Source organism: Macadamia integrifolia, chromosome 9 (assembly GCF_013358625.1).
Source record: "Macadamia integrifolia cultivar HAES 741 chromosome 9, SCU_Mint_v3, whole genome shotgun sequence".
NCBI lineage: Eukaryota > Viridiplantae > Streptophyta > Magnoliopsida > Proteales > Proteaceae > Macadamia > Macadamia integrifolia.
This window is the reverse complement of record NC_056565.1, coordinates 6,464,144-6,483,875: the sequence shown is the minus strand read 5'-3', so window position 1 is coordinate 6,483,875 and position 19,732 is coordinate 6,464,144. Positions and strand designations below refer to the sequence as shown.

General features: G+C 38.2%; 1 protein-coding gene across 1 annotated transcript in view; it reads right to left on the bottom strand.

Annotated features, from left to right (window-relative positions):
* Positions 1 to 4,829: 4,829 nt before the first annotated feature.
* Positions 4,830 to 19,732, bottom strand: part of LOC122089106 (KH domain-containing protein At4g18375) — a 15,415-nt gene continuing 512 nt past the window's right edge. The window contains exons 2-8 of the mRNA XM_042658569.1: positions 18,684 to 19,305; positions 17,259 to 17,759; positions 16,572 to 16,811; positions 16,226 to 16,495; positions 13,390 to 13,442; positions 13,220 to 13,316; positions 4,830 to 5,417 (exon numbers count right to left, since the gene is read on the bottom strand). Coding sequence (XP_042514503.1) covers positions 5,286 to 5,417; positions 13,220 to 13,316; positions 13,390 to 13,442; positions 16,226 to 16,495; positions 16,572 to 16,811; positions 17,259 to 17,759; positions 18,684 to 19,277 — 1,887 coding nt within the window. The 5' untranslated portion in view covers positions 19,278 to 19,305 and the 3' untranslated portion in view covers positions 4,830 to 5,285. The remainder of the gene's footprint in view (positions 5,418 to 13,219; positions 13,317 to 13,389; positions 13,443 to 16,225; positions 16,496 to 16,571; positions 16,812 to 17,258; positions 17,760 to 18,683; positions 19,306 to 19,732) is intronic.

Sequence of the window (19,732 nt, the reverse complement as noted above, 5' to 3'; positions counted from 1 at the left end):
ATTGTATTGGTATCAACCGAGACCGATAACTAAATCCTTATGCAATTTTACCATAAGAATGTTGAGAGATTGTTTCAACTGATTGACACCAATCTCTCTCTCCTTTTTATTTTCTTGTTTACCAAGACAATTTTTTAGGATCTATGATAAATTTATACCATAAGCCTTGAGGTGGTCGATGGAGCTTACGAATGTTCTTTCTGTCTTATCTATATGATGCATGTACATGAAAGAAAGAAGATGCGTGAAACAATAGATTTCCTTTTACGATCAAGTTGGGTATTGTATGCGTGACATCATCTATTATATCAGGAATACCAATAAACTCAATTATTGCCATTGCTCAATTTTTTTTTTTAATATATATATATATATATATATATATTCTTAGTTCAAGATCCCTCTTAATAACTAGAATTACCGTACAACCCAAAATAAGAATAATCAAAATTGCTTTTTATATCTTCTTATTTGGGTATCGTATTCACTTCTTTGGGTTTCTAATTGATTTAAGAAATAGGTTTGATAATAGAAAATTAACTTAACAGAAAGAAGAAAATTTTCATAGTTCTGAAAAATTCAACACAACAGTGAGTTTTCCTGTCCTAAACCCAAAGGTTTCATTGCCCTAATTCTCTTGGGGACATCATATTAGATGCCATAGGGTTTTAGGCATTGTTTGCATAGTTCACATCCATCCTACAATGATATAAAATTTGATATAATGTTTCAATGTGATAGTGCCATTTAGTAGTTTTCGAAGGGTAGTTAAAATTTTAGGTGGCTTTTGAACCTACAAAAGTTTAATAAGGGAAACCCTGTCTTGTCTTGTATATGGTATTAAGATAGGTTTAGGTTTTGAGTTCAGGGTGTAACATTAAGGGAATCAAGGATGTTGGGCCTAATGGTTTTCAATAGATTCACATTCCCAAGTTCTTGAACTAGTTATCAATTCACTAAACAGATGCTAGTTTAAATCCAAGCAAGGAGGGGATCTATGGATCCTTCAACATATTAGTGCTTTCCACCCTCTCCTAATCAAATCACTCTTAACATATGAAATGTTGTTTAAAAATTAAGACCCTTTGAAATCATCAAGGAATCGATATCCAATGAAGAACCTTGCTTGCAAGACTTGTGCTCATAAGTGTGATTGATTAACCACAAATCAAGTCTACCCCCAAAAAAAGACCCCCTTCAAATAATAATGCTTTATTTATGAATACAACTTGAAATAATACTCAGTCCATTTTTATTTTTTAGGTCGACAAATGAACTCTCAGGATTTCAACTGTAAATCTTTTATGGTTGTTGATTGTTACGGAGAAAACCATACCAAAACTTCCAACAGTTAAAAATAAAAAAAATAGGGAGAAGGAATGCCGCCTGTGCCCACCCACGCCTCTACACCTAGAAGCAACTGAACATGGGTCTTTTCACACCCAATTGTGTCTGAACGTGGAAAACACTACACAAGCAACGTTCTTTCTCCCAAATAAATAAATAAATAAACAACGGGGATGATCATGCTGAAATTTCGCAACTGGGTTCATTTCAAAACCTTATAAGGAAAGTGAACGGAAATGAAGTGGGGTTCAAAACAAAATTGCAACATTCTATAACCATAATTTTATCACCATCTTACTATTTTATTTTTCTTAATATCAAATAATTTGATTATAAAATAAATATATATATATATATATTTATTAGGAAGGTTTCTTCTTAATATCAAAGAATTTGATTGTAAATATATATATATATATATATATATATCAGGAAGCTTCTATGTAAGCTCCACATAGACAGCAGAATAAGAGTGTTAATGTAGACCCCCTCCATAGCAACATTTTCTCTACAATTTAATAATCAATGCATAGGGTGATTAACCATGGTTTAAAATATATGTATCAATATCAATAATGATCTAGATTGGACAGTTTTACCCACACTTTGGGTGAACTTTTATTTGGACAGAATTACCATTGAATAGGAGTCTCTCGATTGTTAACTTTCCCCTCCCCATGTTTATTATGCACCTATCATAAATAATAAAGGGGAAAAAGGGGGGGGGGGGTAATATTAAACAAAAAATAAGAAAAAAAGAAAAAGAAAGGGCAAACATGTTCCAAGAGTTCGGCTGTTCACCCATTAAATTGGTACCGAATTGGTTTCAGAACAACCATTCAATCCATATCCGATGTGGGCATTAGAACATTACCTTTATTAAAATTACTATAATGTCATAAAATGAATGAAAATTCTTGCCATCACCAAGCTTGGGTAAAAACGAAATCACCTAAGTTTTTCTTTATACATAGATCTTTTGAAAGGTTGAACATGCCACTAGGCACTAGTTTTCCTGGAACTTGCAACTCAACGGGCGCTGGAATGAGAGGGACAGGGACTTTTCCAGGAGGGGAGGAGAAAAGTAGACAATGGTGGACACAACTTGAGATTAGATTCTGCCAAAGCAAGGAGAGACTATACCTGGGTGGGACAATTGAGTCTAAAACCCAGAGTTTATTACACAACTGCCAAAAGAATCTCACCTACAAGCAGCATCAAACGTCATTAACATAATCAATATACCAAAACTAACAAGTCTCGCGCAAGAATAAGTTCTGCAATCCCTACACTACATAAATTAGACTAGACAGCCTAAGAACCAACACCCGCCTGGAGCCATAAAATAAGAATTGACAAATCACCAAATAACTCATGCAAAACCGACGATCAAACCTCGAGATACAAACAAGTTCTTAAGTCACCACTCCATTTAGAGGAGTCAGAATACAACATAAAAAATCTACAAATGCATCAAGTTCCCTAATAAGAAGAATTGGACATACTCCTTATGCATTGGATTGTGCAAGGATGACCTCCAAACAGCCTGACCTACACCCAACTTTCTTCCCCAATTAATAAACAAATACCTAGGTCTGAAGTTCCAACCTAATTAATCAAGCCCATTGGGACCCCATTAGCAAGTTGCACTTTTAAGACAACCGGAAATTCTGTACCCATCAAATGAGGAAATTACCCATCACCCCTGACCACACGAAGATAAAACCTCCACATTCATTGACAATAACCACCTGGAGGAAAACTTATTGCCCCCATGGCCCTAAATTTGGTGCACGCAGACTCCTGAACTATGGCAATTTAAAATAATGAAGAAATAACAAACATACACAAGTAACATAACAAGGTAAAGGAACCACCATATGGTAGGGAGTTCAAACTCATTTAATGAATACCTGTATAGTGAGATGGGGATCAGTTTAAGAAAGAAACTCATTCGCCGGTTCTATTTACAGTTGATATTTATTATAAGGGGACCTGGGGGGGGGGGGGGAACTCATCAGTCATTTACAGTTGATATTTGTTATAAGGGGAACTTAGGGGGAAAAAAACTCATCACCGTCATATTTACAGTTGATATTTGTAATAAAGAGGGCGCAATCCCACTCATCAAGATACAACCCCCACTTTCCCTTTTTTCTTCTGATTCTATAAAGATACATCCTAACCCAAACCAAACATCTAGGAGAATGTATACACAACAATTTGAAGCAAACAAAAGATTGCTTCACTAAAATTTCAACTGCAAGAGATCAGCACTATATGATTTGAATTAGGGGGAAAAAACATAAATGCTGGGGAAAGGGGGAACTACTACTTGAGTGTCACAAACTCAAAAACAAGAAATAAGGCATGCTAATCAGCTTTTCAATTAGCACTTCTCATTTGAACCTAGAAGTGATCGGGTTTGTAATAAAGGTGGGGACTAATTGGTAAACAGAACAAGCATCATCAATCTAGTTGGGACATTACTGAATTGTCAGTAGAGGAAAGAACCAGAGGGGAAGCGCATGTCATTAGAAGAATGAAGGCATGCTGAAGAGCTAGTTGAATAGAGCATAGTACTTCCAAGTCACCGATGTGCTTGGCTTGACAATAAAGGTAGAGTCAGGTCAGCAACCAGAACAAGTACTGTCAATTCTTGTTGAAACATAACATGTCAGTAGAGCGCAGTAGAGAACCAGAGACAGAACTACCACTCATGAATCATGTCAAAACAAGAATGAAGGCATGCTGAACATCTTAATTAGCATTCTTCATTCTAGCCAAGTTCAAAGTGATTGGATTTGCCACATATGGTGGGAAAAAGTCAGGAACCAGAATAAGCGTCATCAATTGTAGTTCAGATATTACAGACTTGCCAACTGAAACAAGTAAAGAAATAGGAGGGAGCAAAACAGCAAACATGATAGTAAAAAATAAGCAAAACTGAAGAAAACTACACATAGCAGTGCATATAAAAGGAAGAGAAATAGCAGATCTAGATCCAGAAGTGAAACTGCAGAAGGCATTCTTTAATGCAATGTGCAAGTGGGTTTTAGACAACCAGGTAACATTATGTGATAAAATCTTCAAGAATAAATGAACCCACCAGAAATGCAGAAATCATTTAAGGCAATGTTCTAGTAGGTTTTAGGTAACCAGGTAAATTTTTAAGATAAATGAATAAATGATCCCAGCAGAAATGCAGAATCAAATTAAGATTGAGAGGCCTGAGAGCCATAAATTTCCACTATCCAAATCAAGAGACAAGTTCATAAGCAGAACTGCAAAAGGAAGGAATCCAATATTTCTCAGATGGTTTCTAATCTCAGTTTTGGCAGTATATGGTTTTTGAGGGCCCAAACTAGTCTGCATACCTTAACACGTCAGGAGAAAACCAAGAGAACAGATAAAACCAACCACATTGCTCTGTACATCATCGATAGACAATGATCCTACTCACGAAAAGATGAAGGCAAGGATTGAACGACAAGAAAAATAAAGCAAACATATATATCATGAGTAGCAATGAACCAAGTTCAGGTCATTAAAGAGTATAGTACTGGAGTGAACATGTTAAAGAGCACAGCACCACACTGGAAATAAGATGGAGTCTACGCTTGTCCAAGATAAGGCATGACTAAAAACCAAAATGGAAAGAAAGATCCTATTTAAGTTCTAAGATATTTGGAGACAGGGAAAAGATTTAGCAACTTAAGACAAGCCCAGTTCCCAATGAAAAGTCGAGTGTGAATCCGCCAATAAATCTCAAAGTAGGCTCTGTTACGGAGGAAACAGGAGTTCCAGTAGGAGAATCCTAGGAACATTGAATTCCTCTGGGCAACACCTAAAAGAAACACGAAGAGGAATCCTCTGGGGAAGAAACCTCCGAATATAAACTAGAATTCATCTTCAAATACCAGAGTGATCCAGAATTCTCATGTGGCCATTATGAACGCCTGAATCAAGTTCTCAGCCGAACGCTTCTGATCAGGCGTGCCAGATATCTGGGCAATTCGGTCACCGCGCGATGACTTCGAGTCAAAGATCTCTACAATTGCTCCTGATATCTGGCAAACAAATAGTAAAACATTAGTAAGGGGTTGAAAGAAAATAATAATCAGATCAAGATAATCTTATGACATAAAAATTGATCCTCCTGGAGAAGTCGATCAACTAAAATTAACAGGTCAAGGCATGGAAGCAATAGAAACCATAAAAATTGACAATAAATTATAATGTCATCAACCAAAGCACAATTGGGCCGTGATAAAAATCACAAGGGTTAGTAAGTTTTATAAAGTTCACCAACTTATAATCCTCGTCACATGTCAAAACAATGGGGTGGGACCATGTTTTAAAAAAACATTCCACCAGTCTTACTGATCAAATTTCACAATGAGCATAATATATGGCTTATAAATGCAATCCGAAGTTGTGGAAAATTAAAAAGATGCCGCACCACTCCTGTATTATGTAATATCGGTTAGAGGCATTTCAGCAATTTGGTAAGACTTTACACCATTTTTAGATACCTATTACATATTTATATTAGGTGAAACTTGACCTATCAATGTAACATGCCCCCCACCCACACGGACCTTCACCTACCACATACTTTTGAAGACATTATAATTTATCCATATATTTTCAAGTAGCAGTTAAGTAAAGCCCATTTTTCCTCTCCAACACACCAAGTGATATGTCCATTCCTTGGAACAAAATATCTTATTTCTGAAGATGTAACATCTGTAGGTTAAAAAGTCGGACCATATCAGATAGTCAAACCAGGGTCAACCAGGACCCACCCAAGACTTATTTTGATGTTTTTTTCTCATTGTTGTCAAGGCATCGCGTAGGCGTCCAAGCGGGGTTTTCTTGGGGTAGAGGCAACTGTCGCCTTAGTGGAAGATGCCTCGAAATTGTATCAAACGAGGCTTGGCACTTATGTCTGCTAAATATCGTTTAGGTAAATGAATTTATACTATCATTCACAAGGGGGAATGTTTTTTGTCCAGAAGCATGGCTCCTGCACCAGCACAGGGCCAATGGGACCGCACCTATAAGCATCAACAAGGGGGGCAGTGGGCAATCATTTCACCTGTCGCTATCTAGGCCACCCTCCCTATAGATCCCAGATTGTTACTGGAATCTAGAGTTTTGAACTAAAGTTCAGATTCTCTCTCCTACCAGTGTCAAATGGTGTGGTTTTGGTTATTTGGTTCGGTTCCGGTATATATCTCAGATCCAACTGGAACGTTTCTATGTTGATTTATTTTTAAATTCTGAGCCTAGTTACTGTTTCTTGTCAACTACTAATTCTCTTTTATGGAAGTTTCTATTCTCTGATTACTATCATATCTCTAGATCCATCCATTGGATCTTGGCCAAACTTTGGAGGATCATTCCTCTCCTCTATAGTGTTACTCGACCAGGTTTTCAAGGCCATCAAATTTTTCCATATCAAGTTATTAAAAATCTCATTATTCTGGTCCTAAGTTTGTATCCTGCAATCCTATCCTGTGGTTTGTGCCTGAACCTGCTCTTAGGTTAATCAGATTGCATTAAAGCCACTTTAATGGGCCTAAAATATGGGTAATACTAGAGGTAGCTAACACATAATGGGCACCCCCTCTCCAACTAGCAGTTTGTTGATTGGTAATACTATTGATACAACAAATTATCCATTCTTTGATGTAAGACTAGATCACATAGGACCTAATCCCAGGCAGGATCTGAAAATCTGGGATTAAATAGGATAAAATTGAGAACTCACAAATCGTAGCTCATATGAGCCTGAAAGTTGGTGTGAATGTGACTCGAAACACCTTCAAATAGCCCTCAAATTTGGCTAATGTCCTCCAAGTAGTTAGGAAACCATTTGCTTTCCAGAGGCTACCTAGCAGACTGAATAGAGATAATCCTGTAACTGGCAGACCAGACCTCCAAAGGCCACCAAAAGGATGTGGAACAAAACCCTAATTAGGGAGATTTTGGGATCGACCCATGTCCAGGAAAACCCTCTTTTGCTGCTGTCGATCTCTGCAATATGTCTGAATGTCTGTAACTGATCTTTTGGGCTTCAATGTGGTTGCAAGTCACTTTTATTCACTCACTAACGAAGGGTGAACAGTCACTTTTATTCACTCACTAACAAAGGGTGAACAGGAAAAACAAAGAAAACAGAAAAGGGGTAATGGGGGCCTTAGGCAGGAAGGGGAAGATCAGAGTAGCAGGGGGCAGGGGGGAAGGAGGGAACACACACTCACAGAGCCCAAAATCAATTCTCCATTAAGCTATTAAAAATCACTCTAACTTGTCCATCGATTGCAGCCCATAAATAGGGAAAATAGACATAAAACTGAAATAGAAAGTATGCTAACTAGGAAAAAATCATAAAAAGAAACTCATGCAAAAAGAAAGAAATCCTAACTCCTACGTTCAAGTATGGAAAATAATAGGCATGAAATAAAAGACTACTAATTTTATTTCCAACCCTTGTTGGACCAAAACCATAGGCTGAACCGGTTCTTCTTGGCTCTTGGCTTCCGAAGGCGGTCATGCTAGTCCAACCAGCCAAGTGCAGCTGTATCTGCATCAAGGGGACTCAACGGGGGGTTGAGAGGGGGAATAAGAAGGGATAAGCTTCGGGCATCTCACCCCTCAAGTTTAGGCATCTCACCAAGGGCCTCTCACTTAACTGCATATCACAGAAAAAATATGCAGATAACAGCATAAGCCATCTTTTCATAGGCAAATCTTCATTAACTTCTCAAATTGATTACAACAGTTTCTTTATAAAGGAATGAGTTTAGCTTACAATTAGAAAGTAATTAAAATAGGATACTAACATAGACTTTCCTAACAACATACTAGTTAACCAAGAAAATAGAATAGAAACTCCTACTAATCTAGTATCTCCTAATAAATAATACTAACTAGCTAACCAAGAAAAACCAAAAAAAGTAAACAAATCCTAGGAACTACTGTTGCTGAAATTGATAGGCAGATCTTGAACTTCTCCGGATTTCTTCCTTCCAAATCAGATGGGACAATTGACATGCTTCTAGAAGGGGCCATATGGGGCACCAGCACTGTTCACGTGAACAGTGTTTTCTGTTCACTCTCTTCTTCCTCATTCTTTGATCTACATCCTTTCTTTGGCAGGTATTGACCGGAGAACTGGACCAGCTAACCAGGACCAAAAGAGTCTGCTAATGTAGACGAAGATTTGCATGCTCCTATAGCATTAGATAGTGGTTTTTGTTCTGGGATGGACCTCTCTAATCTAACTGAGCAAAAGGGCTCCGTAAAGTTGATCTTTTGTATTGGTAGGATAATGTAAGAGCTATAAGCCAATCAAAGGTTTGAGAAGCTATAAATACATGCAAGGCCTTCAGGCCATCACAAAATTTTTGAAGAAATAAAGATGTTCAATTTCTGAAATTTGTGTTGTTGATTCAGTACTACCTGTGAGGGCAGACCTTGGTGCAACCATAAGGTTACTCCATTGTGACCAAATGGTCGTAGGTTTGAATAAGGAAACAGCCTCTTCACGAAGCAGGGGTAAGGATGCGTACATTATGACCCTCCCCAAACCCCACAGTGGCGGGAGCCTCATGCACTGGGTACGCCCTATATTCAGTACTATTTGTGGATTCAGTGATGTATACCTGGTGAATTTTTCATGTACTTGGTTGATTCCAAATGATAGGTAAGGTCGATTCCTTAGTGGAACAACGGGTTCTCTTCGTAGGCTTTGATGGATTTCTAGCCTGAGGTTTAGCTGGATTCCTCACCTATTATCCTGTCCATCTTATATCTTTCAATCAAGTTACAGGTCAAGATCTGAATGCTTCCACTGTGGCTATACTGATTTTACTAAACATTCATTTATGTTTTGCTTATAGTTTCCGATTGTATGCTGCTGGTTCTGACAACATGATGCAGATACAGCTGCACAAACCTGGTTGGACCAGCCTGATCGGCTATGGAAGCCATGGGCCAAGAAGACTTAGAGTTAGGACTTCTTTCCTTTTAGTCTTTTATTTCATGATCAGTTAGGACCGGCTTTCCTACTTTCCTAGTAGTCTTTTATTTCATGCTTTTACTTGAACATAGGAGTTGGGACTTCTTTCCTTGTATTAATTTCCTTTTATGCTTCTTTCCTAGTTTACGTTGGATACTACTTCTAAATAGTTTCTAATTTCATGTCTCTAATTTCCTATATATAGGTTGCAACCATGGAAGACTTAGAGTGAATTTATTTTGAATTAGTTAGTAAAAAAGAAAAAAAAGCATCGTAGCAGAGAGAGAAGAAAGAACAAAAGAAGAAAAGAGAAGAGAGGCCGAGAGGCAGAAACAAGAAGAACAGAACAGAGGAGAAGACGAGAAAAAAGAAAAAAAAAAAAGAAATAGCAACGCAGAAGAATAGAAGGAAAAAAAAAAGAAGGAACGAAGAAGTAGAAGAGGAAACGAGAAGAGACAGAAGACAAAAGAGGCATAACTGGTTTCCCGTCGATTTCCTCTGGTTCCGTCTCCAAGAAGGAGAAGGTTCCTCTGTCGGTAAATCCCAACCCATCGATTTTTATCTTTTATCCCATATTTTTCCTTATTTCCAATTATATCCCTGCCCCACATGTGATACACCCCTCTGTGATTTATTTCTTCTTTCTAATTCCTCTTTTTCAGAATTAACCCACTTTAATTCTGCTTATTCCTCACACTACCCCTCCCATTATCTTTTATCCCATATTTTTCCATATTTCTAATTATACCCCTGCCCCACACGTGATACACCCCTTTGTGGTTTAAATTGAATTTCAAGTATTTACAGTTCTATCATCTTCTTAGAAAAAAAAATAAAATTCGGCCATCATATTTAAGTGTAAACTTGCCTATCTCCACCATGGTAGCCAATAATAAAGTTATTCAACAACTGAACTCCTATCAATGAGAAACTGATGCCAAGATTGATGCTCTCACGACTGTTGTCACTTCCCTTAAGGCACTGATGGAATCTATACAAGTTTCTATTGATTGTTTGGTGGCAGCAGATAAAGGAAAGAGTCCCATTCAATCTGAGGATTCTTCCAACACCACTCCACAGGATCCGTTAGTAGTACCACCACCACCACCGCCGCCGCCACCGCCACCACTTCCACCACCATATGAAACTAGTAGATATGATGATGGAGCAAAAAGAGCAACAAAATTGGATGTCCTTGATTTTTATGAAGATAACAATTCAGAACTATACCTTAACTGAATTCACAGTTTAGTGACGTCCTTCAGATGGTACCAGTTGACTAAGGCCTGAAAGATCCTATTTACAGAGGCTAAACTGAAAGGAACGACCCGCGTCTGGTGGGTCAAGCAACAACGATAGAACCGAACCTGAGACATTGGTCTAGTCACTACTTGGGCTAAAATGCATCAAGTCATGAACTAAAGATTTTTACCTTTTAACTATAACATCTTACCTTTTAACTACAACCAACGCATGCATCTCAAGTTTGCACAGTTGAAACAGGAGAACTTGACCATTGAAGAGTATGTTGCTAGATTTTATTATTTGACCACTCGTTATGATTTTGAGTGGGATGAAGTATTAGTGGCACAATAACACAATGGTTTGCACCATCAACTTAGTGCTGCCCTTGCATCTAGCCGACTACTCACAATAGAAGACGCCTTACAAGTAGCATATCAGGTTGAAGAAAGTCTGAAACTCCCATATAGTCAGAGGCCATTTACAGATGTTTTTCTTAGGGGTTCTAGTTCTATTCAGCCACAGCATCCCCAATGGAAAAGTCAAACAACAGACCACAGACTAGTGCTTCATCTATGTTATCTTCACGACCTAGCCGGCCATATTCTCCACCTTGACGAGATTCAAACAGACCTTACTCCCACCTCGGCGTGGTTATAATAAGAACTTAGTATTTCCAAAGGAGGCTATTCAATGTTCCACATGCAAAAGGTACGAGCATCAAGCTAATCAATGTCCTAACCGGTTGTTAGCATACATCAACAAGGACAATTTTATACCCTATGTATCAGAAGAGCAACCGAAAATAGGAACAGTAAATATGGAGGCTGAATGTGATCGTGAGCCTAATGAGATTAATGATGGTGATAGTGATGCTCAGGGATTCTTCCCTGCCCCTAGAGCTTTCCCCATCACAACAATTTACTTAAGCTACGATGCAGAATCAAAGCTAAATCGAGTTGACCCATTTGGCAATGTCAACCGAGACGAACCGATTTTTAGGTTTAATAGGATATTTTAAGATTTATTTTATTTAGGAAAGATTAACTTATTTTATTTGAGAAGATATTTGATCTTTTATTTTAGGTAATTGCTAGTCAAGTAGGGAGTTACCAATTAAGTTTTATTTTATTTCTAATTTCATTAGTTAAACTTATGAAGTAATTAGGAGTTGCTACTTCAATTTTAGATTTTAATTAAGCAAGTTTTAGTTTTAGTTTCAGTTTTTTTATATCAAGACATGTAAAACAAGTTATTGGAGAGATTAAGGAGTGGATTGAATTGGTTGATTGTGCCAGTAGGTACTTCACAATGGTCGTGTGACTTCAAAATGGTCTCTCTCTCTCTCTCTCTCTCTCTCTCCTTATTTTCTGGTTTTCTTCCCACCCCTGTTCCTGGGCGTCACTAACAGGTTCAGGTAAGCTTCCTCGGTTCATCAACAGAGGCCGATTGGACTGAAATTGGAACCATTGGTTCCTTCTCCTGTAGCGATTCATACCCTTTGCTCCCATTCCCCAGTTCCTTCTAACCAGCGAGCAATAAACCTGCAAACAGATTCAGTTCTGAGTTTTTTCACCTGACCCAGTTGCAGAAATTAAGGCTATGTTCCCTTGATCTTAGGTCCTGCAATGGATCATACTCAAGGTGTTTGAGGCAGCAAATCTACGCCTGAAGTTTCAGATCCCAACCAATAGGTATTGAACGAGTTCTCTCCCTTCGTTTCTCTGCTCTACCACCTCCCCTCTTCTGTCGTGAGGAAGAAAACAGCCCCTCTTTCCCACGATTCTTCAAATGCTTATTTTATTCTTTTTTAGTTTTGATTATCCCACCCTCCATTTTACCCCCCACTTTCTCATTATTTACCACTTACCTTACCTCATATTTGCTTCTATCCTTGAGCAATAATTGGCAAATCCTTCCACATCCTTTGCTATTTAACTTACAGATAGCAACCACTGAAATTTTCTGATCTATTAAAACATTGCCACTGGTTACAAGAATTGCAATACTTGTTAATTGATTTGGCCCTTAAGCGATCCGATTCCAGTTCTGGAACCCGGATCCGCATCAAGCTACTTCAAATTTTGCTCCCGTTAGCATATCATTTTGAATCTCTGAATTAATCTGGTTGATTCATAGTTCTGTTCTTGAATTTGGCAATTCCCTCTCACAGTAGGATTTTTCAATAACTCTCTATTCTATTATCATATCTTGTTCTAACTTTGCACAACCGTTCAAGTTTCTACCATAACAGATTTTAGACCAACCTGAATTTTCTCTAATCAGTTACATAATTTCTCCTTTTAACTGTTGTAATTGTGTCCCTGTTCGGGCTAATCACCTACTTCATTTCTTCCTGGTTCTGGATTATTCTTCATTAGACAGTCGTGAAAATCATCGTATTTTTCCTTTTCACTAGAAACACAGCCAAACCAATTCCCTCAAGTAATCAACCAATTAAAAACAGTGAGTGCGATAATTTATTTTGGGAGAGCATCAAACATTTTTCCCAACAAAACAGACTGGGAAGCATATAATTAAAATCAACCAAAAACAGAGAGATAAGAATGTCAACTCAAGAAAGAATGAAAGAAGACCCACCTTCCGAATGTTAGCAATGTTCGCCCCACCTTTGCCCAACACTTTACCCACTGCATTTGCAGGTATCACCATGTCTAGGGTTGAAGGAGGCGGCATTCTGCAACAATGATTGAGTAAGTACATGACGAAACAAACTTTGCAAAAATAAGTTAACTGTAACCAGTACAAACCCTCCATAGTTTGACGAGTACGAAGATAAAGAACCGTAACCATTCTCTCCCACCTTCACAAAAGCAAGATCCAATAAAGGCAAATTATCAGAAACAGGAAGAAGAATTTTATGTGATAGCTCACATGCAAGATGGAAATCAGATTAGACAAAAATATAATAACAGAGAGAACTTGGACATTACCACAAGCGTTACAATATTATAAATAATAATCATTAAAAAGCATGCAGGTGCTATCACTGTTGCACATGATCAAGTACAATTTTATTTGACAAGAACAAAGGACATCCAGGACAAATAACTTCAACTCATTTCTCCCAGATGGTAGAAGAAAAATCCAATGAGTTGATCATAACCATTGATCATTGGGTACATTCTTTTCAGCTTTCTTGGAAAACAGTAAGGGTAAATAAACTAAGTATTTGATCCCTAGCATCATCTAGTAAGATATTTTAACAAACAACATTTTTTACTTGATGCCCATAAATGCAAAACTATATGATCATGAACCTCTTTTCCAACGCCATACTCATAAGACATAAATGTAGTCAATCCACAACTGCCAAGAGCAAGTCCCCTTATCAGAAGGTAACAATCATGTGATAGGATTGATATTTCAGCCTTCAGATCTTTCTGGATGAAATCCACCAATTTGAGGGTGATGCAGTACAAGGCCAGCATAGAAGGGGGCCCGGCCCGGTCAGGCCCATAATTAGGCCCAATAACTTAAGTCATAACTACCCCACATTAGACCATGACTTAAGTTATAGTCAGGCTCATACTTGGGCCCATACTCTGGTTATACCTAAAGCCCATAAAGGGCACATGTTGCTGCCACATGTGGAGTACTACAAGCTATCTTAGTTATATACTTATATTTTGTTTTAACTTATTATTGTGATTCAGTTTCTATTTTTTGTAGTCGATTCTTTGTTATAGCAATAGCAACTAAGAGTCACGTTTTTTATGTAGGTTTATATTCTTTTGTACTTTCCTAAGTAGCTTGGCAACAAAGTAACCCCCACATGTGTAGGGTTACTATTCTTGCAGTTGTTGATTGGTTAAATAAAGAGAAGGCAAGCTGCCCACGATTTTGATGCTTGAACAATTGCTCTCGTGTGAGAATGGCTGCTGTGGTGAATCAGCTGCAGGCTCCTTGGTGCAGATTCTTCATCATCGAAAGAGTTTTTTGATAAGGAATAGGCCTAGGGTTGGGTTGTATACATGTTAGGCCTTCGGTCCATGGGGTTTTCAATGACATATGCCACTTTTCTGGGCCTAAAGTATGGGTAATAAGGTTGCATATGGGATTAACTAGTTAGTTTCTTAACTTAGTTTGTTCTTAAGTAGTTTTGGGTTAGTTCAATTTAACCAGTTCTATGTTGATTCAATTTAAGTCGTCTTTCTATATTTATTTCATTATCATGATTCCATATCAAAACTAAAATGACCCTAAGAGTAGTGAGGAAAAACATGCATAGTTTAGCTCGACTCAAGTATGACCACGAATAGAGCTGTCTGGAGGGCAAGGGTCCATGTAGCCAACCCCGTTTTAGGTGGGATAATGCTGAGTTGTTGTTGTTGTTGTTGTTAAGGTGTTCTTTTCTTTTTACTATTATAATATTATTTCAATATTTTTTCTTTACTCGGATTCATGTAGCTGAACCCATTTAGTTAAGATAAGGCTGACTTTCTGGTTGTTTGTTGTTGTACTCATATAATGACTGAAACTAATACCTTTTTGGGTTAGTTTGTGATCCTATCTGGAATTCAGTTAGTTGTGACCTAGCTTTACATTATTTCGTATCAGAGCCATGGCTGAGGAGAGTTCTACCCCATACCATGCTCTGGAAGCTACAAATATTTCTCTTGATGAAGCTGTTAAGACAATTGAATGAGAAGTTATCCACAATGGAGCAACGTCTCAATGCTCACACGAGACAGAGGGACAGTCAACCGTGTTCCTCGACTACCTCTTCAACATGCACAACGAACCATACGTACACCAACCACCTATGATGATGATGCTACTGATCATGATGCTAATCCACGATAGACTAACAACAAGCATAAGGTGAAGCTCGAGTTGAAGAAGTACAACAGGAAATATGACCCACTCGAATTTTACGATTGGATGTGCCCTCGATGACTAGTTTGATTGGTTCACTTTAACGGAGGAGCAGAAGATGAATCTGGCCCATACCAAAATTGATAGGGGCAGCAAAGGAGTGGTGGCGTACACATGAAGACAAATTGCACCATCATCGACATGAGCCAATCACTTGGGAGTTCAAAGGGCAGCTAAGATCCATTGTTACTTGTTGCCAAGTTTATATCCATACTGATATAAGGGCTGAAATCAGTATTTATTTGGGCTAGTTTGTGATCATATCTGGAGTTAGGTTGGTTGTGACCTAGCTTCTCATTACTGATCATAGAGACTAATGCATAATTATTCCCATTTGGGGGAATGTCTAGTCAACGTCATCCAACATCATAAAATGCAGTATAGCAAGAACCTAAACTAAAAAAGTCCTCTTTCATAATCTTGAAGCCCATTGGGTGGTTTTTTATTTTTTCAATAAAATCGTGAACTGCCATACACAACTTAGCACATTTGGGTAATATAGTGATAAATTGTGGCAATGCAATTCATTAAACCAAATCTACCAGCCTGAGTAGAACCCTGCAACTAATGTTAAAGCGGGACCCACTACAGTTAGCAATTGCCAAGTGCCAAAAAGTGACAATTTAGGTACATGATATCAGTATGTGTTTGTAATAATAATAAAAAATAAAAAACTGAAATCTGAATAGGAAGATGCATGTAACATACCGAATATGACCCATATCCATAGAGGCTACTTGAGGAAAGCATGCCCAAGCCACTTCCACTGTCAACCCTTTGATCATAACCCAATGGAGCAGCAGAAGGGACACTAGGTAAGGCTGAAGGCACAGAAAGACCGCTACCACTAGAATAAAGAGAATCAGCAGGGGGGGGAGGGGCATTGCGACCACTGTCCTTGTCTTTCAAGGCATAATCTCGAAGCCTCAAAACTATCTGAACAAGCGCATCTCTCACACTACTCACCTCTCCAACCACCTGAATGAGCAACAGCAGTATTAAATACATGAACAGGACAATGAGCTTATATACATAAGGAAGGCACAGAACAGACCTCAATGAGCTCATCATTCTCGCCAGCACACTTAGGTTTCTCACTTTTCGATATACGTACATCAGCTTTAGTTCTCTTCCGGATTTCATTTATAATCGCACCACTCTTTCCAATAATACAACCAATAATTTTAGATGGAACAAGGAAACGGGTATCAACAGTGTCATCATCATTGTCATTTATCTTCTCTTGCAGCAGTAGAACAGCTTCAACCGCCACTGATTTCACATCATCTGAGGACTGCCAACAAGTTGAAGACACTTATCATTAACAGGTAAATAGAAAACTGATAGGAATAGTTCGGAAACAAATATAGAAGAAGCAATTACCCACATCCGAAATAGGTACAGGAAAAATGATGGTTATGATCCCACAAGGGGAGATCAACTAAGCTCACATGACGTTCATTCCAATAATAGAAGTACATTCTTTCCAATAATTAAAGCTATTTGATTAGATTTTATTATAGAAGCTAGCAAATTTCTAGGGCATGTTCATCTGTTTTGGCAAGAAGAATTCCATCACAGGATTATCTCTACAACATATATTTGAATTAAAAATGTGAAGGATATATATTTCAATTCAATTGATATGAGAGAAGTGTTCTTTGTACAGCAACGATGACAAGATGAAATGATCCCATTCATCTACCAATAAGAAAAGAAAAGAGAAAAATCCAAGACCTACCTCTGTCGATGTGATAGTGATGAGACATTCATCACGGTCAGATTTTTTGTCATCAACCTCAATACGAGCACCACTTGCCTGCCTTACACTTTTAATGGAACTTCCTCCCTTACCAATAACACGGCCAATCTTGTCGAAAGGACACAACAATCTTACTGTCAACTCCTCCGAACGAGATGGAGCTCCATAACCAGAAACCATGGGAAGGGCACTTGAATACACTGGCCATGCACTCCCTGTGTCTGCATATCCAGAGAGATCTGGTACATGAGGTGAAGCTCCAATGACTGAGGACATAGATCTGGAAGCAGGAATTATAGGATCGGCACTTGGATAGAAACCTCCAGCAGGATAAATAGGGACATCTGATGGGATAATGATACTAGGGGGTGCTTCTGGCACAGACGTCTCAAGAGAAACATCTTCTCTAGGAGTGAACTTGAACATGATAGATGATATGGCATATAGTGCCCTTTCTACTGCTTCAGCCTCACCCGTTATCTGCTCACAAAGTAATTTCTCACTGATCAGAAAAGAATGGGTTGAAAGTTGATTACACAAACAAGACGGATAGCATGCATGGGTATTTCACCACAATGGTTTTTAAACTTCTTAAAGATCAGGATTTTCTATTTATATTTAGGATACAAGTACGCACTATGCAAACAACATGATTTTGAATGGAAGTTAGAAAACAACACTATTCTCCCTTCATTAAGAACCAAAATCTTTCTATAGAGCATATCCTCAGCCAACTCCAGACCTCCTTGCAGTTCAAGCAGTTAAGAAGTCATCAAAAAACAGATCAACCAAAAAACAACAACCTAAAGGCACTTGCAATTCACAAATGATCCCATCCACAGGGCCATGAATTCATAAGCATTACAAAACAATAAGAATTGCTGAAATCAAACATTTAAACACACACAACATGTGAGGTAACAGAAATATCTGATACACAAGAAAACCAGCCAATAGAAAAGCTTGAGAAAGTCGATTACATATCAACAAGAATCACATAAATAATATACAAGTAATACTTAAAAACAGCACTCTAGATGGATTTATGATTTTTTTGCAAATAAAAACAAATAATGTTTTTAATCTAACATGTAAGCTTGATATAGAATCCCCATGCCCAAATAACTGGTAATACTCATTCCATTTTCTTGAGAGTTAAAAATTGAATTGGTAAAACATTGGAGATAGCACAAATAATGTTTCAGAAAATTGTTACACTGAAAATACGCACACACACAAAAGAATTCATGTCACCCATAGCCCTTCTCTTTCAAGATCACAATAGTTCTATTAATGTACTCCTTATCATTTACAACACAACTTAAGTTTAACTGGTGGTTTCTGTCAGCAACTCAACGGATAAGTATATTTCAACCATCAAAAAATTATTAAGATCTTACTTACTAGAACAAAGTTGTCGAAGTCCATAGCGCATGAATGAGTAGGGTCATCCTTTTCCTTTGGTGTAACTTTGATGTTTGCCCTTGTCTTGCTTCTTAACTTCTTGATAGTTGCACCCGACTTACCGATGATATTTGCTGCTTGGCTACTAGGGGCAAGAAGGCGTGCTTCCTCCTTATCTTTTTGTTTCTTGTCAGAATCTGCAGCAGTAGCCAATGCAGCAGCAATGGCTGAATGCACTTTGAGGAGAGCATCCTGGGCCGGGCAGAGAGGCTCCATGTCATCATCGGAGTCGTCAACCTCGACATCGCTCTTGTTCTTAACATAGCAATATATTGTGATGACCCTATCCTTAGCTCCAGGAAAAGGGTCCACAACCTTCACCTTTGCCCGTGTCTCTTGTCTTATTGCATTTATTACTTTCCCGCTCTTACCAATCACACTTCCAATAACACTGTCTGGGCAAAGGATGCGATATACAATCAACTCACCATCCCCTGACTCATCTTTATTGGCTGACCGTTTCTTCTGGTGTTTTCCGTCTCCATCATTATCCCTATCCCTCTGTGAACGGTATCTCTTGCCAGTCTCACCCATATTCGCCAATCAGTATTTGACAGAACTCCTGGATGTGCAAGACAAAAAATATCAATAGCATCGAAAGAACTCCCAATTGGGATGCCATACTAGAAAACTTCCATGGCTCCAGAGCAGCCAACCCAATGGTATCATGTTTGGCCATAAAGTGCCCATGGAATAGCTAAAAAAATTGGGACCAATAAGCTCACAATACACCAACTTCTCCCCCTCCCTGCCACTAAAGAAAGGGAAAGAGAAAAACAGGGGGATGGACTACCATAGACTAGAGAAATAGCTTCAATGCTAAGTACCCATAAAGTATAAGAAAGTAAATCTGAATTTGCGACCAAAAAAAATACATTTACCAAATATTACATTCAGAAAAAGCAAGATACTGAAAGAAAACTCAAATCTTTGACCCAGCTAACATATACACGAGCAAGAACACGGAGGGTAGGAAGGTTGTGAAAGGG